Source organism: Mya arenaria, chromosome 3 (genome assembly GCF_026914265.1).
Source record: "Mya arenaria isolate MELC-2E11 chromosome 3, ASM2691426v1".
Classification (NCBI taxonomy): domain Eukaryota; kingdom Metazoa; phylum Mollusca; class Bivalvia; order Myida; family Myidae; genus Mya; species Mya arenaria.
The window spans coordinates 77504055-77527981 of record NC_069124.1 but is presented as its reverse complement, the minus strand read 5'-3'; the positions used below and the strand labels follow the sequence as shown (position 1 = coordinate 77527981).

Below are 23927 nucleotides of genomic sequence, written 5' to 3'. Positions count from 1 at the left end.
CTTCTTCTATTTGATATCGATCGGAACATCTCGGCCTGTATCTATCTCGGAGATGGCCAAGTTGTTATTATGATTGAGTTGGTATTTAAAATCAAAATTTTCATAATGATAAGCAGGGCTTACGTGGAAACTATTGAACGCATTGTTCTGCAATTTATGAACTAGTCCCTAAGTTGGAATATTTCTAAAGTAATATCAAATATAGTAGGGCGCCGTCTAATAATTAGCCCCCTAAACGTGACGAATGACATCTAAAGCAGGGAAGAAAGAGTGGCCGGCCAGGCTCTGCTCGTGTCACCTATGTGCGGTGTCAATGTTTCACCACAAAAGAAGCTCGGGCCACGACTAAGACTATCAGCCTATCCGATGATAATCAGGGCCGTTGTAATTAAGAAACACAATTGAAATATCTCGGTCTTTTTCCATCGAAAAACAGCCTCGGATATATGCCGGTATATCAGAGGTAGTTCGTAAAATTTTAAATAATAGTATTAATGAATTGAAGTGTTATAACGTGTATTTTGTATTTCTAAGTTTAAAGTGACACTCGTATTTAAAATCAATACAGTAACAATTATATTTATAACAAACATAACTTTGAGTGGTGAAACTTTAACTTCTTACTAAATAATGCATTAATGGAAAATATTTATTACTGATAACAAGATTGTAACCAGGTATTTAGTAGCCAAATACGCACACATAGTAAATGACTGTTGAATGCTAAAATATTAACAGTGATCAACAATCGTCTCTTGAGGTAGACGAACCGTGTTCTACACCTTTATTTCAAATTCAACACGGTATCTTTAAGAAGAACCATTGTTTACGATATGTATTCATCTTTTTTTTTAAATTAATTGCCAGTGCAGTGAAGAGCAGTCATTAAATTTAACTGCTAAAACGAAATTACTACGCGATTTATTGCAGCGCAGTTAAATATAAAGAAACCCGATATTGTAATCCGAAGTCGCATTCATTCAAAGGGAAAAAGTCGAGGTGTTTCAAATGTAAGAATCACTGCTTGATCATATCACGGTTATTTCCTCACTAAATGACATAAGCGACCTAATGGGGAAAATCTTACATGGTTTCGTTTTGCATATATCTAGTATGGCTGATGCGTCATAGGAAATACCAGCGTACTGTTTGGTATAGGTAAAACGAAAATAGAAATGCTTCTAACGTAATGGTTTTTACAACGGATAGTTTGTAATTCATTCTAGTTAAAGTTCTGTAAAATAAGTTGAATACTTTCAATCAGGTAAATGTTTTTATCATTCTAAATAGATCTAAACAAAATCTGAACCTGGTTTTGTCTAAATATTTCGCTTTGACTGTATAAGGAATATAAAAAAAAACAGTAGGCTAAATAATTCAGGTAAGTATTACTCTTGTATCTAATTGGAATATACGACATTAAAAACATAACATTCATTGAAGTAGCTAAAAACTCTTATCCAAATACTCGATCATATCTGTTTTTGAATACGTGATAAACTAGCTAGCATTACTGGGTAATTAGATATTAAATTATAATAATAGAAGGAAGTTAAATCATGGAAGCTTTCAGTCTCCTTGGCGACAATATCATCTTTATTTGTCTTTTTCGCGGTGTCCAATTAATAGGGGGTTTATGTTGTGTGTATGTTGTATGTTGTACGTATTTTATTTTCCGTTAAGTTCACATTTCACTGTATTAAACGGTTGCCTTATTTGCAGGTTGATACATCTACTTAGACCGATTTAGAGTTCGAAATCAATAAATGTCAAGCAAGTTCAATACCTAATTTCTTTAGATAATTTGCGGCATGGTTTTACTATTTACATTTTTAATTATAAATGAACCGAAATCCACATCCTGTTATAGTGGGAATGATTTAAAAAAAATGGTAATCTAGGTCATCATTCGTTGCTGTTGTTTTTCGAATGACCATATGTGAAGTACAATTTACAATAACATTTATGTGCTTTATTTTACAGCGAGCGGAATGAACGACCTTGACGCCGGGGGAGGGAGGCGGCCGAGCGACAAAGGTAGGACTACATATTTATAACTATTTATTGGAATTCCTCATGATTTGGGTAATATGTCTATATAATGATGGGGATGATTTTATTAGTAATTATAAATATTTATTGCTAGGCGGCAAGATTGACATTCAAGAACGGATGAGAAGGCGTTTCCAGCAGAAAGCGCGTGCCAGCCCAAGCGGTAGTGCTTCTCCATCGTCTTACAGCGGTTCGCAGCCGGGCGCGACGGGTTATGGACAGCGTCTAAATATATCCAGCCCGAGCCAGGCATCACATGTATCGGCTGACATCAGTATAAACGAACCGGACGACAACGGAAACTCGCTGTTTGGCTCAAACACGCCATCTAAGAGGTCACCAGAGGTGAAGCGAGTCCATGAGAACGGAAATTTCCATAAGGAAGACACCAAGGGGCAGCAGAGCAAAGACGAATTCATGGCGCTGTTTCAGAACAACTTTGAAGACACCGAACAGAAAAAATCTGAATCGAAGACTTCTGGGCTAGGTAATCAGATAATTCAAAATAAACCTACTCTCAAAATTTGAAAATGTATACCAATAATTTATGTATATGTTAATGTCTATTAAGTAATTTCTTCGTGAATAAGTAACCTCTTAAAGGGAGCGGAGCGCAGCGGAGCGACATAAGTTTCCTATTAACGAAAAAAATCGGGCGGGGCCAGCAATTGACGTTAGAGGGGGCGTGACTTATGGTGTAACCTTTCGACACGCGACCCTCCCTCAATGCCTAAAGTATATGGCATAAACTGTTTGCATGAAGGATTGGAGTTTCTCCCTGAATAATTTTAAGCATTTGCAGTCGGAAATGGTGGATTTGATCTGTATTATAACTTCTTTACCTCACATATTGAAATAAAAAGTAAACTTGGACGATTGTAGAGGGGGCGCACCTGGAAGTTTAATCTTCTTGTGGAAATTACTTAATGAGTTCTAGCTATCTTAGTGTTAATCACTCCCAAATTGCATCAGCTTTAACATAATGCAGTACGCCTTCCAAAAAAAGTCTTGTCAATCACTGCATAACTACCTTAGATGTTGTGACGTGGTTAAATCAGCGTTGACATTAAAATTGGCTTTGCATATGCAAACAGTAGGCGTGGCTATAAGCGCATGCGCAGTTATAGCACTGATGATTTTATTAATCATGAAGAGTCGTCTTCAGCAGTAAGAAACGATCTTCACCAAATGAACCTAATCATTTAATAATTCCAGCACCCCTAATTGGCTGAAAATGTTGGGCAAACACTAACTAGGTAAACTGTTGATAAGAATAAAATAGCATATGGCATTTCTATGCAGGTTTCCCAATATCGCGCGTCAAAGACGAAGATGAAAATGACGAGCACATGAAATCTTTGGAAAACACGGACAGCGATCACAGCGAGGAGGATAACCGCTCAGGAAATCAACGGCTCCTACAAGGCACCCGAAATAACCATCCTTCAGCGTTCTCAAACCAGAGGCAACCAATAGAGTCAGCTGATAACAATCCAATAGCTAGACTTATAAGGCTGCAACAACAAGGACGGAAAGGTAGTGATGATGACAGTGATGAGGAAGGTGGAGCGGCGCCCATCGGCGGATTCGGGATTGGTGGCCTCCCCGGCAAGAGTTTCAGAGCGGACGATAGTGACAGCGAAGGAAGTGTGGAAGATGAAAATCCATTTAACTCGTTAGTAAAATCACTAAAAAATGCTCAGGTAAACGTGCGCAGTCAGATGCCAAACGCGGAAGCTGATGACCCGTTTGCCAAGCTGAGGGCTCCCATTGGCAGCGGGCGGCTGGGGGGGACCCAGAATCCGGATGTCTCTCCCATAGGCGGCATCCAGGGCGGAAGGGGGATGGGGCGCTACCAGACAGCCAGAGGTAGGCACCATTGAAAATGTACAGTCATTGTTTCCAGTTCAAAATTGTTAGAAAATATTTTTTATTCAAGTAACTTCTGCCAATTTCGACTGGCGTTTAAAGTATTTTACCATTTTGACTGATGGTTTAAATATTAGAACCGGCTGGAGAAGATACTTGTAATCCTGGGCGATTAAAGGTTAGTTTGGTAATTTAGAAAGTCTGTAATAACTTTTACAATTTTTTGTTTGCAATTACAACTTTGTATCTTTAATATTGCTATGCTGAAGATAAATTTCATCACACACAAAGGGTTGAAGTATAATCTTTCCTTTATAGCAAAACATCATGTTTAAACGATATTTCTTTTTTCGGAAATATAAAGGGAAATGTTATTGTTTTTTTTAAATTCTCTAAAGAGTTTCTGCGAATTGTCAATGACTAGTTTAAAAATATTATTGATTTATTTTAAATGTTTTTCAAGAAGTTTCTTTAAATGTCGCTGTACGACACTTTATAGTGTTGCATGTTTTCTTTTGAAACACGAATCTTCCTTATGTTGATTTAACTCCTTCTTTTCGAAAGATAGGTTTATTTTTTCCAATGTTACCGTTAACGTTCATGAGATTATCGTGTACGTTTGTTACAAGATTTATCTTCTTTGCATTGTATGGCGAATATACAGTTTCATTCCATTCACTACGCTATGAACATATATTAATTCAAACAAAGTTTCGGGGTCCTGGTCCTGGGATAGGATTCGCCATGGTGAAATCGGTACGGTCCATGCACGAACTGACTTCAACGCTAGTTTCGTCGTGTGGCGTGCTTAAAAATGCGCTCTGAACTGCACTCCTTTAAAAACAAAGGATTTATGACCGCAAAACCCGCTTTAAAATTATAATATTAAAAATAAAGAATTGTTCTTTCTCAAGTTCGGATTATTTCTTTAACCTTTTTCATGCTAGTTCTTAATTATTCATCTGCATATATTTCTCCATTTAGGTTTCAGTTTAAGATGTATCCTAGTACTTTGTCAGTTTTTTTTCTATTGGGAATTCAAATGTATCAGATTTACAGAAACAAAGTAATCCACTTTTCTCGCTCTATTATGTCGTAAAATGGTCCTCATAAAATATTCAAACCAGGACATGGAATTTGGCACCGTTGTATAATGAACAGCCTAGCTTATTTCGATTCTGCTGTGTAGAATAGTGTTTCTAATCACTGTCTGACGGTTGTACATCGTTTGTTGTTATTTCAGTTGAAAGTTATTTCTGGAAATCTTTTTCCTTCCTGTGTACTTGTACAATATGTATCCTCAGAGTAATACCTAGCTCCTTACTAAACAGTTCATGTGGGCATTTTAAATATTTAATGTGGTTGTATTCCTTCAGCAGATTCTTGATTAACCGTATTTACCCATTTACAAATGGGAGAATATCCAAACATTTACAAATGGGTGAATATCCAAACATTTACAAATGGGAGAATGTCCACGCATGTACAAATGGGGGAATATCCAATCATTTACAAATGGGTGAATATCCAAACATTTACAAATGAGAGAATATCCAATCATTTACAAATGGGGGAATATCCAAACATTTACAAATGGGGGAATATCCAATCATTTACAAATGGGTGAATATCCAAACATTTACAAATGGGAGAATATCCACGCATGTTCAAATGGGGGAATATCCAATCATTTACAAATGGGTGAATATCCAAACATTTACAAATGAGAGAATATCCAATCATTTACAAATGGGTGAATATCCAAACATTTACAAATGGGAGAATATCCACGCATGTTCAAATGGGGGAATATCCAATCATTTACAAATGGGTGAATATCCAAACATTTACAAATGGGAGAATATCCACGCATGTACAAATGGAAGAATATCCAAACATTTACAAATGGGTGAATATCCAAACATTTACAAATTGGAGAATGTCCACGCATGTACAAATGGGGGAATATCCAATCATTTACAAATGGGTGAATATCCAAACATTTACAAATTGGAGAATGTCCACGCATGTACAAATGGGAGAATATCCAATCATTTACAAATGGGTGAATATCCAAACATTTACAAATGGGAGAATGTCCACGCATGTACAAATGGGAGACTATCCAATCATTTACAAATGGGTGAATATCCAAACATTTACAAATTGGAGAATATCCACGCATGTACAAATGGGTGAATATCCAATCATTTACAAATGGGTGAATATCCAAACATTTACAAATTGGAGAATATCCACGCATGTACAAATGGGGGAATATCCAATCATTTACATATGGTGGAATATCGACGCATTTACAAATGGGAGAATGTCCACGCATGTACAAATGGGGGAATATCCAATCATTTACATATGGTGGAATATCGACGCATGTACAAATGGGAGAATGTCCACGCATGTACAAATGGGTGAATATCCAAACATTTACAAATGGGGAAATGTCCACGCATGTACAAATTGGGGAATATCCAATCTTTTACAAATGGGGGAATATCAAATCATTTACAAATGGGAGAATATCCAAACATTTACAAATGGGAGAATATCCGCACATGTACATATGGGGGGTTATCCAATCGTTTACAAATGGGGGAATATCCAAATATTTACTAATGGGGGAATATCTACGCATTTACAAATGGGAGCATATCCACGCTTGTATAAATGGGAGATTATTCACACTTGTACAAATGGGAAAATATTCACGCTTGTATAAATGGGAGATTATTCACGCTTGTACAAATGGGAGAATATTCACGCTTGTATAAATGGGAGGGTATTCATGCATGCACTAATTGGGGAATATCCAAGCATTTACAAATGGGATAATATCCGCACATGCACGAATTGGGAAATATCCACGCTTGTGTAAATGGAAGAATATCCGCACATGCACGAAATGGGGAATATCAACGCATGTACAAATGGGAGAATATCCGCACATGCACGAATTGGGGAATATCCACGTATGTCTAAATGGGATAATTTCCACGCATGTACAAATGGTAGACTATCCATGCATGTACAAATGAAAGACTATCCACGCATTCACGAATAGGGGCATATCCAAGCATTTACAAATGGGGCAATATCCACGCATATGTAAATGGGGGAATATCCAAGCTTGTACAAATGGGAGAATATCCGCACATGTACATATGGGGGGTTATCCAATCGTTTACAAATGGGGGAATATCCAAATATTTACTAATGGGGGAATATCTACGCATTTACAAATGGGAGCATATCCACGCTTGTATAAATGGGAGATTATTCACACTTGTACAAATGGGAAAATATTCACGCTTGTATAAATGGGAGATTATTCACGCTTGTACAAATGGGAGAATATTCACGCTTGTATAAATGGGAGGGTATTCATGCATGCACTAATTGGGGAATATCCAAGCATTTACAAATGGGATAATATCCGCACATGCACGAATTGGGAAATATCCACGCTTGTGTAAATGGAAGAATATCCGCACATGCACGAAATGGGGAATATCAACGCATGTACAAATGGGAGAATATCCGCACATGCACGAATTGGGGAATATCCACGTATGTCTAAATGGGATAATTTCCACGCATGTACAAATGGTAGACTATCCATGCATGTACAAATGAAAGACTATCCACGCATTCACGAATAGGGGCATATCCAAGCATTTACAAATGGGGCAATATCCACGCATATGTAAATGGGGGAATATCCACGCTTGTACAAATGGGAGAATATCCGCACATGTACATATGGGGGGTTATCCAATCGTTTACAAATGGGGGAATATCCAAATATTTACTAATGGGGGAATATCTACGCATTTACAAATGGGAGCATATCCACGCTTGTATAAATGGGAGATTATTCACACTTGTACAAATGGGAAAATATTCACGCTTGTATAAATGGGAGATTATTCACGCTTGTACAAATGGGAGAATATTCACGCTTGTATAAATGGGAGGGTATTCATGCATGCACTAATTGGGGAATATCCAAGCATTTACAAATGGGATAATATCCGCACATGCACGAATTGGGAAATATCCACGCTTGTGTAAATGGAAGAATATCCGCACATGCACGAAATGGGGAATATCAACGCATGTACAAATGGGAGAATATCCGCACATGCACGAATTGGGGAATATCCACGTATGTCTAAATGGGATAATTTCCACGCATGTACAAATGGTAGACTATCCATGCATGTACAAATGAAAGACTATCCACGCATTCACGAATAGGGGCATATCCAAGCATTTACAAATGGGGCAATATCCACGCATATGCAAATGGGGGAATATCCACGCTTGTACAAATGGGGGAATATCCACGCATGTTAAAATTGGATAATATGCACGCATTTACAAATGGGAGAATGCCCACCCATGTACAAATTAGAGAATATCCACACATGTACAAAAAGGAAAATATGCACGCATGTACAAATGGGAGAATATCCACGTATTCAAAATGAGAGAATATCTACACATGTACAAATGGAAAAATATGCACGCATGTACAAATGGGAGGATATCCACGTATTCAAAATGAGAGAAAGTCTTCGCATGTACAACTTGAAGAATATACACGCATTTATAAATGGAAGACTATCCCGCATTTAAAAATGGGATAATATCTATGCATGTACAAATGAGGAAACATAACATTTTTTTAAAAAATCTACACCACTTTAAAGGCTTGGTATGCTTGACCTTTATCGGTTGTACCTGGTAGTTGTATTACAGGAGAGGCCCCGGCTAGAGTAAGCGAAGGTGGAAGGAAGTCAGAGCCCGGATCCGGACAACGCCCTGGCTACGGTAAGAAGACACAACACTTTATATTGTGAACATGTTGCCGTTGAGATATTGAGATTATTACTCATATTTGACAACATGTCCTACACACATAGCAAATAAATAAATATCTAACGACTGATCTATCAATAAGTTGCACAAATTTGAATCTCCGCATACCTCGATCAAAGTATAAATGGAAAAAACACGTAATTCGGTGACTTTTAGCATTAAGTATTTAAAAGAACGTTTATAACATAAAACTGCCCAATTACCAGTACTGTTTATACCAGCATTGTATTTAAAGGATGTTTTAGCTCAAATAATCAGACTAAATTTGTTTTGTCATTTCGGATTTCCCTTTTGAGAATCTAATTTAAAGTGATCTTTGTCTGAGGAAGATCATAGGGAACTTAAATTATTCAATTTAAATGCATTGCTTGAACAAGACGACACTTGTGTTCTTAAGGATCGTTTGAATTGCATTAGAACAGAATGTAATGTAGCGTAGTTGTACAAGCAAGTTATACTGTATAAGCTATATGTACGCGAGTTTTGCCTCAAATATCCACATACTTGATCATGTTACTTAATGGTATATACAGGCGGTAACCAGCCATCGAGCGGGGCCGGAAATAAGGCACCAAAGGCAGGTGGCGCTCCGGCACCAGCCAATCCTTCCGGTAAAGACAGCGGACGGTCTAAGCAGGCGGATGGCTTTGGTGGCATTGGAGGGTTTGGGGCTCCTATACCATCGGACGGTCTAGGTGGGCATATATACTTGCAGTGAAGTACATTTTGTTGCTATGCACATTTTCAAGTACAATCATAAATTCATTACAAATCAAACCTGTGTCTCTGAAAACTCTTCGTGACAGTATATAGCCCTGACTTCCTCGTCTGTTACCTGACAAGACTGTATTATCGGCAGTTTCAGCAATTTAATAATTCAACTTCGCGTGCACTGTCTCTGTTATGTGTTATTATATGAGCGACGTACCGTGTTTCAGACAATGACCCAATTAAGCAGATGCTCAGAGACATGGCAAAAGATGCTCCCGGTGAGTAGATCGGCTGAGTTCACAGTTTGGTCATTCAGTAAAAATGCTGATAAGTTAATTTCATGGTGGTTTGTGATGAGCAACGCACATTTTGACACGATGTGTCCGTTCGTGTATTCCCTTTCTGCTGGTAGGATGTCCGAGACAACCAAGAGGTTGCCAATTTTTCTTCGTTTTTTTTATATATTTTGTTAACCTTCACTAGTTAAATAGATCCATGTCCCTTATTCAACCGTCATGTCAAGACCGGATCACCTTTCTGACATACAGTTTATACTATCTGATTGTTCCTCTGCAGGTGGCGGTGACGATGAGCCTCCAAACCTCAAAAAGATGCTGGCTAAACTCCGCGCAGAACGAGGTCAGTCTATAATGGAAACCTGGTTGTTTGCAACATATTTCTTTATTAAATATTGTCTTCGCTGAAGAATAATATTATCGTTTTCGGCCAACATTCGTCCCATATGGTGTATAGTAATAAGTAATTGTAAGAGTTCCGTACCATGTCAAACTATGGTCCAGTCTCTTCTATTTTGAACAGAGGCAGGTGGAGATGGTGCCGCTAATCAAGGAAACAATCCCGACCCCGGCAGTCAAGGTCAGACTTAGAATCACTTCTTATTTTTCGGAACAAATACGCCATTGCAGTCATGTGGATGACGTGAGAACACGTGCAATATTAAAAAAGAAACTGATGGGTTGAAAACTTGCGTTTCGGCTTCTGTATTTCCGAGTTTGTTGCCAAACCTATTGTATCACGTCCTATGGAGTGATAATACGAAAATATTCTCACATACATGGCCAAGTCCTTTTCCTTTTCGTTATTAAAGGCGGTGGTGGCGAAGAGGGACAGATGGATCCCCTTGCACAAATGTTGGGAGGGGGTGGAGGCGGAGCTGGGGGACAGGCTAACCCCCTTGCACAAATGTTTGGAGGAGGTGCAGGCGGAGCTGGGGGACAGGCTAACCCCCTTGCACAAATGCTTGGAGGGGGTGCAGGCGGAGCTGGGGGACAGGCTAACCCCCTTGCACAAATGTTTGGAGGGGGTGCAGGCGGAGAAGGGGGACAGTCTAATCCCCTTGCACAAATGTTTGGAGGGGGCGGTGCTGGTGGTGGGGGAGATGCCCTCGCCCAGATGATGGGTGGTGTTGGCGCGGGTCCTGCAGGTAGGTTGCAAGAATATTTATGTATTTATATTGTATTCTTTGTTTGTTAGTTTGTAAGTGATATTTAATCTGTAGTTAAAATGGTTTTAATTGGTGCATGTACATACAAGTTTAATAAATCACCACAGTAAAATGATTAAAAAGAACTTTACTTGATTTCCTGTTGCACGTGTAAGTTCTTTATTTCTATATTCCTATATATTTATTTATATATATATATATATCGATATGATATTTTACATGGTATAGGTCGGCGCGGTGGGAGCCAGGCGGACATGATGAGGCAGATGATGAGTGGGGGTAAGCAGGCAGTGGGCTTCAATCTGTGTATTAAAGTATTCGTCTTCTGTCGTAAAAATGATTCTAATAACTTCGAAGTCGCTTTCAACTAGCCTTATCGTAAATATGAATCGTTTATATATGTATATAATCATCCACAAATATTTTTCATGCTTATGTTTTATGTGTTCAAGTGTTATAAGCGCGAGTGTATTATTATACTGAATAGGGCAATTGTTCATCTTTGTCTCAAACACCTTCATTGGATGCAATATGATGTCTTGATAAGCATGTTCTTGTGTTGCCAGGTCGTGGCGGAGGAGGCCAGGCTGATCAAATGATGCAGATGCTAGCTGGTGCGGGAGGTCTGTATCTTATATCTTAATCAAGCCTTACTACGAATGGCTTATTGAATATTGAAATAAAGATTCGTTATAGCCACGAGATTGCATTAAACTAACCTAATCGTAAATATAAATGATTTAATATGTGTAAAATCACCGACAAATGTTTTTTATGCTTATGTTGTTATTTGTTTTTAAGTATTATAGGCGCATGTGTATTATAATACTGTCATAATAGGTTTATTATTCATCTCTAACTTTAAGCTGTATTCTCACAAATTTGACCGTTTTGACAACTTTTCAATATTGTCGTCTTTGAATGAGCCAATTTTGGGTAAATGTTTGGAAATCATTAATATTAGACTGCTGATAAAAGATCAGATGGCATTTTTCATTGTGTTGCCAGGTCGTGGCGGAGGGGGTCAGGCTGATCAAATGATGCAGATGCTAGCTGGTGCAAGAGGTTTGTATCCTATAGCTTAATCAAGTCTTACTAAAAATGGCCTATTATGCCCCCTCCCCTTCAAAGAAGAGGGTGCATATTGCTTTGCAAATGTCGGTCAGTCGGTCGGAAGGTCGGTCCGTCCGTCCGTCGGTAGACCAAAGCTTGTCCGAGTGATAACACGACAATTCCTGAACCTATGGTCAACAAACATTACATGAAGGTTTGGCCCGACCAGTAAATGACGTCTATTGATTTTAGGGGTCATCGGGTAAAAAGTAAAGGTTACAGTGACCTTTAACGGGAGAAGGATGTCAAAGCTTGTCCGAGAGAAAACTCTACAATGCCTGAACCAATGATCATCAAAATTGACATGGAGGTTGGGCCTCACATGTAGATGACCCCTAATTATCTAAGGGGTCATCGGGTCAAAGGTCAATGTCACAGTGACCTTGAATGCTAAAAGTGATAACTCGACAATGCCTGCACCCATGGCCCTCAAACTTCATTTGGAGGTTGAGCTGACCAGTACATGACCCATATTGATTTTAGAGGTCATTGGGTCAAAGGTCAAGGTCACAGTGACATTGAGCGCGAAAAGCTTGTCTGTGTGATAACTTGACAATGCCTGCACCCATGGCCCTCAAACATAACATTTACGTTGGGGTGGCCAGTAGATGGCCCCCTATTGATTTTGAGTGCATGGAGTCAACGGTCAATGTCACAACTCAAATGGGTCAATTTACGCCATATTTACTTTTACCCTGCTGCTTAGAGGATACATGTTTATCTGCAAATATCAGTCATCGTCTGATCATTATTTAAAACTGTACCTACTTTCCTCACAATTTGAATGGTCATAATCTTAAAACTGCCTCAAAGGCGTCCAATGCCAATGGCAAATTAGCTGTCATTTCGGTCCATGCATATTTCATTCAATTGTCCAAATATTCCTGACAACATGGCGCTCATGGGGGGCATATTGTTTGGCAAACATCTCTTGTTAAATTTTGAAATTAACATTCATTATAATTACGTAATTGCTTTTAACTCGCCTATTCGTTAATATAAATATTTTAATATGTATTGAAACATCTACAGATATTTTTCAAGCAAATGTTGTTTTTTGTTGTTTTTTAAGTGTTAGAAGCGCGTGAGTATTATTGTTCTGAACAGGGCAATTGTTCATCATTGTCTTTATCACATTCCTTGGATGTAATTTGATTTCTTGATAACTGATTAGCATGCTCTTGTGTTTTCAGGTCGTGGCGGAGGTGGTCAGGCAGATCAAATGATGCAGATGCTAGCTGGTGCTGGAGGTTTGTATCTTATATCTTAATCATGTCTTACTACGAATGGCTTATTAAATGTTTAAATTCGAACTACTTTAATAGCTACACATAGAAAACTATGTAATTGCCGATATTTCTACTCTCGGTAGGTGGAAGACCGGGCGGACTGCAGGGACGGCGGCAACAAGGCGGCGGCGGCGAGGAGGAGGAGGGTACGTTATAATATACGACTTAACATGATTCTTTTGTCCATGTTTGATCGTGTTTATGTAGTATATAAATCAAACCAACTGGGCTGTTGGATATGTGTTCTGACGTTTAGAAGTATTGTAATTTCAATTTCAGACGTTAACGTGGAAAATCCCGGGGACATGCAGGTCATTCATCAAATGTTAGCCTATGAAAGCATGAGAGGTAACATGGAGTATTTCATATGGGCTCACTTGAACTATCATATGCATGTACAGTATCAAAATATACTCAACGTATTACAAAATACGTATCTAGTTAACCTGTTGTTATATCACTTATTAAGTGGATTTCGTAAACCATAACTACATAACCTGTAAGTGTTGTACATCATGACAAGGTAAAAGGCGGCAGTTCTGGGCATTGTGCTAGTATTGCGATATCTATCTTGTCGAAAATAAACTCGCGAATATTAACTAAATAGCCAGATAATTATTGCGAAAAGTAAGTGGTTAACAGGAAACCAATTCACGGACGTTATCAGGATATATAATATTATAGTATTGTTAAAGGGCTTAAATGCCTCTTTATATATTATAAAATGTTCACCACAATGCTCTTTTTCATATATGTATGACATGAGCTTATTGAAAAACATGAAACTTGAGACTTGACATTTATTCAAGTTTTATGAAATTGGCTAGCAAAACCGTGAACTTTATTTCTCAAGGTGAACGATGTTAACCTGGCAGTGTTCCTTATTCCAGCCCAGAATAGCCACTGCCCGCGTGCACATAACGCGATGAACACGATCATCATCATCGATACTTCCGGTAGTATGGGCGGAGATGCCATGATCGAGGCGGGCGAGTTCCTCTCACAGTTTCTCAATGGTAGGGGATAATCTTACCGGAGTAAAAAATATGTGCTTGACCTCATATTAATCTGATTGATAGAATGGCAACCTCCTGGACTATTTGAAAAATAACTTTCATTAAAATACAACCTACATTCTCAGCCAATGAAATTGCAGATAGCCATTCACTAAGTACTTATCATTAAGAGTTTAATTTTTCGCGGTTGTTTAAAGTTCAGCCTACTGCTACTCATCCGATACACACTCCCTGTGTCAAAGTTTGCTTCATTATGTGTCAGCCAAATATTCTAAGTTGGTGAGATGACATGAAGTAATATCCTAATTATTAAAAAGGGCTCATTCGCTACGCTCATTCAGCCTATACTTTATCATTCATTATATTATTATACATATATATAATATTTGGAAAGGTAATGTATTTGTTATTTCAATACTCCACAAGTAACTGAACGTACAGAGGACCAAGGGCAATGATCATGTCATTTTAATATTTTCTGGTCACAGATTTATTCCCCTTATGTGCAGGTTTGGAAGAACTGCAATTCGAGTTCAACCTCGAGGAGAACGTGGCGCTGGTGTCGGTGGCGGATGGCGGCCAGGTCGTCCAACACTTTACCAACGACTACAGCCTGGTCCGCAGGGCCACAGGTATGTATGGCGATATATGGGTACCGGTGTATGCATGTCTTCTCCCATTGTTTGCAACTGACGGGAGGGAGGAGTGTATGATTCTTGTTAATGCCAAAGCAAAATTACAAAACTAGGTTTGTGATGAGTAACGGATAGTTTTGTTGTGAGGTTTTGCAGCGTATGCAAATATGCTTAAATGATCATTTGTTACCACATTTCACAACCAACTTAGTTCATACTTATCAAAATAGGTGAAACGTATCTTGGTTATATATCTATATCGTCCGCATGTTCGCTAATTATGTATGTATTTCAGATACGTTGTGCGCGGAGGGCCCCAGTAAGCTGCACATAGGGCTCATTATGCCGATAGCACTTCTGCCATTAGACCAGAACACTCGAGGAGGTACATACTTCAAATATATCTTTTACTTCGTGCATCTTTCTGGATCTGTGTAAATACTGTTGTCTTTGTATGTCCCTTTTAAGTTCTTTTTTTGTATTCGTATTCGCGATTAACATCGCTGTTTTCGTTGTTTAGGCATGCTGACGTTGCAGGGTCACATGGTACCGCCGCGGGTCATCCTGATCACCGACGGTCAGCTGAGCGGCGTCACCGACGTCCCCGGCCAGCAACCCAACCAGCAGCAATCCAATATGGTAACCTCCCATTATGACTTTTGATCGCTGGGATGACCAATTTAATAAACCACCATAATAGTTGGTTTGGATTCCGTAAAAACACATGCAAGTCAACTTCGTACGAGCTGCTTAATGCATTTATTACTGTCGAACCTTTAGCATGCAAAACAGTCCATCATTATTTGAATAATGATTTATTTCACTAGATAGTTGGTATGATAAAAAGGCATACCTATTTTAATAATACATTTCTGTTATATGTTACAGCTACAAACGATGTCCCTGGAGCTGATGAACCAGGTTTTAAAGACGACCCTTGTCCGTATCTTCTGCGTGCCGGTCGGTGACAGCAACCTGGTTAGTAACACCGCCATTCAAGTTCATATATCCTATTAAAGCTGCACTCTCACACATATACCGTTTTTACAACTTTTTATATTTTGTTCTGGAAAGAACAAATTATTGTGCAAATATCTGCAGACCAATGATAAAAGATGGCTGACAAAAGATCAAATTGCAGATTTTCATATTTCCGTTCGAAAATTAATGTTTTATGGCTTAGACGGTTTAAGAAAAATGCACAAAACATCAATTTTTGAACTTAAATATAAAACTTTGTGATCTAATTTTTGTCAGCAGTCCTAAATGACTGGTTTACATACATTTTCGCAAAAATTGGCTCGTTCCTAGACAAAAAGTAAAAAAAAAACGTTGACAAAACGTTCAATATGTGAAAGCTGCACTCTCACAGATTAAACGTTTTGACAACTTTTTTTATTTTTTGTCTTGAAACAAGGCATTTTTTTTGCGAAAATCCATGGAAACCAGTTATATAAGACTGCTGACAAAAATTTAGATCGCAGAATTTTATATTTAAGTTCAAAAATTGATGTTTTGTGCATTTTCCTTAAACCGTTAGTAACGGTTTAAGTCATAAAAGATTAGTTTTCGTACGGAAATATGAAAATCTACGGTCTGATTTTTTGTCAGTAATCTTATATCATTGGTATGCAGATATTTACGCAAAAATTTGCTCTTTCGAAGATAAAAAATAAAAAAGTTTTAAAATTGGTATATCTGTGAGAGTGCAGCTTTAAAATAATGGTCATGTACTGTAAATCATTATTACATATTGTATCAAATTAAAAATTGTGTATGCCACTTTTGAAGATGGTTCTAAATGTATTATTTTAGAAAGTATCATTTATCTGTTTAAAACACGTCGGTTGTAATGACTGTTCGTATTACAGAACTACCTGGATATGGTTGCCAGTACTTCTGGTGGTAAGGTGGTCCACCCGACATCAGCAAAACTCCTCAGCCGCTATCACCTGCATCAAGTATGTCTTAATTCACCCTAGCTGTAAGAAGCGAGCACGTAATTTTACTTGCGAATTCCTTATTATAAAAACGTTTACACCTAAATGTGGGCATGGATTGCTGTATTAAACCTTGAACTTGATACTTGATATTGACCGGGTATGAAGGTGACATTGTGATCTTGTAGATGGTGGTTGCTGCGCTGAAAAAAGAGAGCGCTAACGAGCCATCACGGGGGATAATCATGGAAAAACTAAAAACCGTCACCGGACACTGCGAAGATGCGGAAGTGGTAAGTGGGTTATATCGCATGTTTGATGGTCAACGGTATATGTTACGTTTTTTTCTATTTCATTTATGTCAATTCATAAATGATCACGCAATCACTGATTCCTTCGAATGGTGGATGTAATGCTCCTGTGTTGTTGAAACGTCCGGAAGCAATTGCCACTCAGATATGGAATGACAAATATGTCATAATTCTAATCCATGTATTACTTTATTACTGTTGGGTATTTCTTTGTGCAAAACTGTCTTTTTATTTTTTATATGTCAGAAAAGCATGCCTCCATACTAAACTGTTTGCGGTTACATCTAACTTTGTCATTTCTAAGCCCATTCTAAAAATCGTAATTCCTCGTAGGTGCAGACACTAATCAATATAGTTGAACTCCATTTGCTGATTTTCTAAAATGGATGTGATGCTATTACAATTGACATGTCTGAGTGAAATTCATTTGATAGTTTACTATAGCCACACTTACAAGTGCAATTTGCTTCGTGCTAAATGCCATTTGCTTTCACCTTTAAGTCATTCCGCTTATTTCATTCCGCTTTTGAACTTTCGGCGAGCTCTTTCGATTTATGATAATATTTTAAGTGGAGGTGTTCATAATTCTTAATATTGATATTTCGGGTGATGGTGTTCATTGTTAATATCTATTTTAATTAGTGTTAGGAACATCACCACCCGACATCTTAATAAACGTTATCAACACCACCAGTAGACATATAAGTCAGAATTATCAGAAACACAACCAGAAATATTTATTTACAGTTTAAACAGTTTAGCATATAGGCACGGTTTTCTGACATATATATAATAAATAGAGAGTTTTTGAAAAAAGAAAAGCTCATCAACAGTTTTAACATATTCAATGGAAATTTCTGACCCTTCTGGCTTTGCATATTCACACCCCTAATGGAATATTGGACCGTTCTTCCCTTCCAAATTCACACCCCTAATGGATTATTGGACCGTTCTGCCCTTCCATACTTACACCCTAATGGAATATTGGACCGCTCTGCTCTTACGAAATCACACCTCTAATGGAATATTGGATCGCTCTGCTCTTCCAAACTCGCACCCTAATGGAATATTGGATCGCTCTGCTCTTCCAAACTCGCACCCTAATGGAATATTGGACCGCTCTGTCCTTCCAAACTCACACCCCTAATGGGATATTGGACCGCTCTGCTCTTCCATACTCGCACCCTAATGGAATATTGGACCGCTCTGTCCTTCCAAACTCACACCCCTAATGGGATATTGGACCGTTCTGCCTTTCAAAGCGCACACCCCTTATGGAATATTGGACCGATCTGCCCTTTCAAATTCACACCCTTAAGGAATACTTGACCCTTCCGTCCATTCCACACAGAGACTAACTATTCTTTAATGGTTCCGTCACACACATAGAGACACACCATTCTTTAATGGTACAGTCACACACAGAGAGCCACACTATTATTTAATGGTACAGTCACACACAGAGAGCCACACTATTATTTAATGGTACAGTCACACACACAGAAACACACTATTCTTTAATGGTACAGTCACACACACAGTAACACACTATTCTTTAATGGTTCAGTCACACACATAGAGACACACTATTCTTTAATGGTACAGTCACACACACACACACACACACAGAGACACACCATTCTTTAATGGTACAGTCACACATAAAGAGACACATCATTCTTTAATGGTACAGTCACACACATAGAAAAACACCATTCTTTAATGGTATAGTCACACACATAGAAACACACCAGTCTTTAATGGTTCAGTCACACATAAAGAGACACACCATTTTTAATGGTACAGTCACACATAAAGAGACACATCATTCTTTAATGGTACAGTCACACACATAGAAACACACCATTCTTTAATGGTATAGTCACACACATAGAGACACACCATTCTTTCATGTTTCAGTCACACATACAGAGACACACCATTCTTTAATGGTACAGTCACACATAAAGAGACACACCATTCTTTAATGGTATAGTCACACACATAGAAACACACCAGTCTTTAATGGTTCAGTCACACATAAAGAGACACACAATTTTTAATGGTACAGTCACACACATAGAAACAAACCATTCTTTCATGGTTCAGTCACACATACAGAAACACACCAGTATTAAATGGTTCAGTCACACATAAAGAGACACACCATTTTTAATGGTACAGTCACACACAGAGAAACATACCATTCTTTCATGGTTCAGTCACACATACAGAAACACACCAGTCTTTAATGGTACAGTCACACACATAGAGACACACCATTCTTTAATGGTTCAGTCTCACACATAGAAACACGCCATTCTTTAATGGTTCAGTCACACACATAGAAACACACCATTCTTTAATCGTTCAGTCTCACACATAGAAACACGCCATTCTTTAATGGTTCACTCACACACAGAGAGCTACACTATTCTTTAATGGTACAGTCACGCATACAAAAACACACTATTCTTTAAAGGTACAGTCACACACACAGTAACACACTATTCTTTAATGGTACAGTCACACACACAGAAACACACTTTTATTTAATGGTACAGTCACACATACAGTAACACACTATTCTTAAATGGTACAGTCACACACACAGAAGCACACTATTCTTTAATGGTACAGTCTCACACACAGAAACACTATTCTTTAATGGTACAGTAACACATACAGAAACTCACTATTCTTTAATGGTACAGTCCCACACACAGAAACACACTTACAGTATCTTTAACACACATACACACACACACGCGCGCGCGCACACACGCACACACACACACACACACACGCACGCACACACACACACACACACACGCTCTCTCACACACACACACACACACACACACACACAGAGGTACGTTTCAATATGACCAAATTCACGCCCAAATGGCCAAGGGCTGTTCCAAATGTTGTGCTTGACCAAAAGTTGGAGAAGCTTGCAAGGTCGGGAAATGTCTTGAATACGTTTAAACCAAGCGTTGGTATGGATTGATACGGAATATTGCGTTAAGGTACTGCTCCGGTACATATCGATACGGATCAATACTACGTTTTATTCGTGGGTAGACGTATCTATCCACGCCATGTGTGTGAGTGTACATTGAGAAAATGTATATGCTTACCGCACCTTGCTTGCTAGCAGAATGATTACCCAAAACATATCACGGAATGCTTTTAATCCCGGAGGAAATTGTGAAATTTAATTAATCAACAGTACCATATCTACCGTATTTAACGTTATATATACCGGTAATAAATACCTTTCAGTTTAAACTTATTTTTTTACAACTATGGTGAAACAAGTGATTACATGTACAACAATTGGGACCCCTTTGCAACTCCATATACCCGTTTTCGATCGTTTTCGATCGTTTTGCTGACTCCAAATAAGGAATTTTCTTCTGCAGGATGCGATACTGGAGATGTGGCAGCAGCCTCCACCGGATGTTGATGAACGAGACCAGCGCCTCATCAAGCAGTCCGTGGATGGTAAATACACTGCGCATTTGACTTTTCATTTCAAAGTGAAACCAGTTTAGAAATTGAATTAAATGACAAAATAACATAAAAAGTTGTTGTCAGCTGCATATAACATTCGATAAAACATTTTCAGGGGGAGGTGGCCGAGGAGTTCCGATGATGGGAGGCCGTGGTCGAGGCGGAGGACAGATGGACATGTCAGCGATGCTTGCGGGCCGTGGTGGTGGCGGGCTCCAGGACATGTTGGGCGGGAGAGGCCAAGGCGGCGGTCCAGGTGGTTTGCCGGATATTTCGGCCATCTTAGGTGGTCAGGGTGGTGCAGGAGCCGGTGGCCTTCCGGACATGGCTTCCCTTCTTGGTGGCATGGGAAGGGGTGGTGGTGGCGGAATTGCTGATATGGCAGCTCTACTCGGTGGCCGTGGAGGGGGTGGTGGTGGACGTCCGGATATAGCGGCTCTTCTCGGTGGTCGAGGAGGCGGAGGAGCCGGCGGACTTCCGGATATGTCCGCTCTGTTTGGCGGTCGCGGTCGAGGTGAAGGTGGCGAGGGAATGCCAGATATGTCGGCGCTTTTCGGTGGCCGAGGTGGCGGAGGTGCTGGTGACATGCAGGATTTGGCAGCGATGCTAGGCGGTGTAGGGGGAGTTGGCGGCGACGGGGCACCTGGTAACTTGGCCGCTATGTTGGGTGGTATCCGGGCAGGTGGAGGCGGTAACGGAGATGGGGGTGGTGGCATGGACATGGCGGCAATGCTTGGTGGTGGTGGAGGTATGAAGATGGGCGGCGGCTTTCCAGGAGGAGCTGGTATGCTTCAAATGGCAGAAGACGGCGGATTCTTTAGCCGTAAGCAGCGCGATGAGGAACCGCCCCAAGAAAAGAAACGAGGCAGAGGTTATGGAGGAGATCCGAAAGTATTCACATTGAATAAACTTCCTGATAATGCACGAACAAGCAAACCAAAACTACACGAACTCAAACCGTCCAAGCCTTTACCGGTACCACCAAAAGTTTTCACTGGAAATCCAAAATATCCGGACGGAATCATCCCTGGTATGGCGGGCGGAATGAACCCCGTCGGTGGTGCTGCCTTTCCGCAAAACATGCAAAATCCCGTCCCTGGGGCTGGGTTTCAGCAAAATCCTCAAAATTTCGGAAATATGGCCGCCGGCGGTGGTCAGCAGCAACAGTCAGCCGATCAGTTTCAAGGTTAGCAATGAACGGTGCAATGGCCATTGAGTATTTGTATTTAAGTCTCAGACTGTAACTTCATATTCGTTTTCTGTAATTTACTTCTCTTGCATTTTTTTGAATTACGTTGATAATTTTTACCATGGTGAGATCGAGTTTGCTATAATGGTATCAATATACGCTCATGGTTTATTCTATATACTATATAGTATAACTTGTTCTCATAAAATATAATTGGATGATTGTACCGCTCTGTAAATTTTTTTTTTTTACTCAGGATCGCGGATTACGCGGCCGGATCTCAGGGTCGAGTACCGCGAACGGTCAGATTCGGAGGATGAGGCCGAGGCTATTGGGGGCTTTAACTGAGGCGGTCGGAAGTTCCGTCCCGAGAAAGTGTTGGTTGACGTTTATCGTGGCATAAATGAATGAATGGGTTTGTTGTGCTTGTAAGCCAATAGGCAAATAGTGGTCATTGTGATGATCTAAGACTTTATTGTCATGTATGTGTGTTGGTTACATACAAGTATAATGTCCATATCTCGATCACAGGCAATATGTTGACCACTGTTTGAAACAAAATCCTTTATACAATGATTAATTTTGTTTTATTATTTTATTGTTGACAATAATTTTCTATTTAAGTGATACTACTTTGCTCTTCTCAAATGTTATATGTTATACTTAAATATTATGCGACCAATTTTTGAGCGTGTGAGAATTTATAATAACCGTACCTTAACCATTGTGATATCATGGTGTTGAATGACTGAAGACAGGAAAAGTGTGGCACTCTATTGAAATAGTTATAGTGACCAGGGGTGATTTTCAAACAGTGATTAAAAGTTAATAAAAACCGCACTTCGGAGAGATCAAATGTGAATGTTGTTTTCCTGCATGTGCAACTATTTAAACATTTTTCATGATTTTTGCAATGAACGGTGCCTTATATTCACTATAGACAGAAAGGTTATGGTATCCAAGAAATGCGGGACATGTCAACACATGAGAATATCGTCATCTTCTTCAAATAAAACACGTATTGTTGTGTGGAATTTTGATTATTTTGATATTCATTGTTCAAGTAGATTATCTCTTAAATAATGGTTTATACTATGACAATTAAGGCAAACGAGTACGTTCTTTCACTTTTTTATTTACCATATTCACCATAGAAAGCCCTTTTTCAGAATAGTTCACGCAAAAAGTAGGCCAATTATGTTGAACGGGGTCATGGAAATTTAACAGTTATGTATGTATTGAAGTATTACATGTGTGAGATTACAAGAGGTTCTTACTCGTTCATCATGGCAAAACGCTGCATCAAATACTAAACACTTCTTCTTCATAAGCCAAATGTTAGATACCATAAATAGTGTTAAATTATGTTTTTATATTGTGATATGATTACTTTCTGTGATTGGGTGATTTCTGTGAGGGAAAGATTGTATAGAAATGGTTTTGGTTACATTGAGGAAAGCCAAAATGTGGAATTTTTTAAATTGTGTATACACACATAGATCGAGATGTACAGAAATAACTATAACTATGTGTATACTATTAGATAAATTCATTGGTTGAATGTGAGTGTTTTCAATGAAGCCGAGTTTCGTAAATGTTTTTTGGCATTTAGATATTCTTTAAAAAGTCCTTTTATTAAATCTGGTGGACGTCACGCTTTACAGAGAGAAGAACGCATTTATCCGTTTTGCGAGTGTTTATTAAACGAATATCGTTTGTGTTAATGTGTCCTCTGTATTTGGAATAAGGAATGTTTATATTTCCAGATACTAAAGAGAAGTTTCTACACTCTTTCTTTTATTTGTTTTATATTGCCTTGATATACATATCCGTGTCACTCACTATGTTGTTGTGTATGCTCTGTATGTTATTGTATATATGTATGGACCAGAGGTCTTTGTACAATAAACCTTGAACGTGAA

At 38.9% G+C, this 23927-nt stretch overlaps 1 protein-coding gene across 1 annotated transcript; it reads left to right on the top strand.

The window, feature by feature from the left end:
• The first annotated feature begins 1121 nt into the window (after positions 1 to 1121).
• LOC128227435 (WAG22 antigen-like) lies at positions 1122 to 23927 on the top strand. Its single transcript, XM_052937971.1, has 26 exons — positions 1122 to 1158; positions 1984 to 2037; positions 2147 to 2539; positions 3355 to 3921; positions 8701 to 8772; positions 9354 to 9515; positions 9759 to 9809; positions 10108 to 10170; positions 10351 to 10407; positions 10640 to 10975; positions 11225 to 11275; positions 11563 to 11619; positions 12005 to 12061; positions 13303 to 13359; positions 13482 to 13544; positions 13678 to 13746; positions 14289 to 14414; positions 14924 to 15046; positions 15345 to 15434; positions 15570 to 15688; positions 15938 to 16027; positions 16921 to 17010; positions 17178 to 17282; positions 20726 to 20807; positions 20932 to 22002; positions 22262 to 23927. The coding sequence occupies exons 2-26, from the start codon at positions 1992 to 1994 to the stop codon at positions 22351 to 22353; spliced, it is 4089 nt and encodes a 1362-aa protein (XP_052793931.1). The 5' UTR covers positions 1122 to 1158; positions 1984 to 1991; the 3' UTR covers positions 22354 to 23927.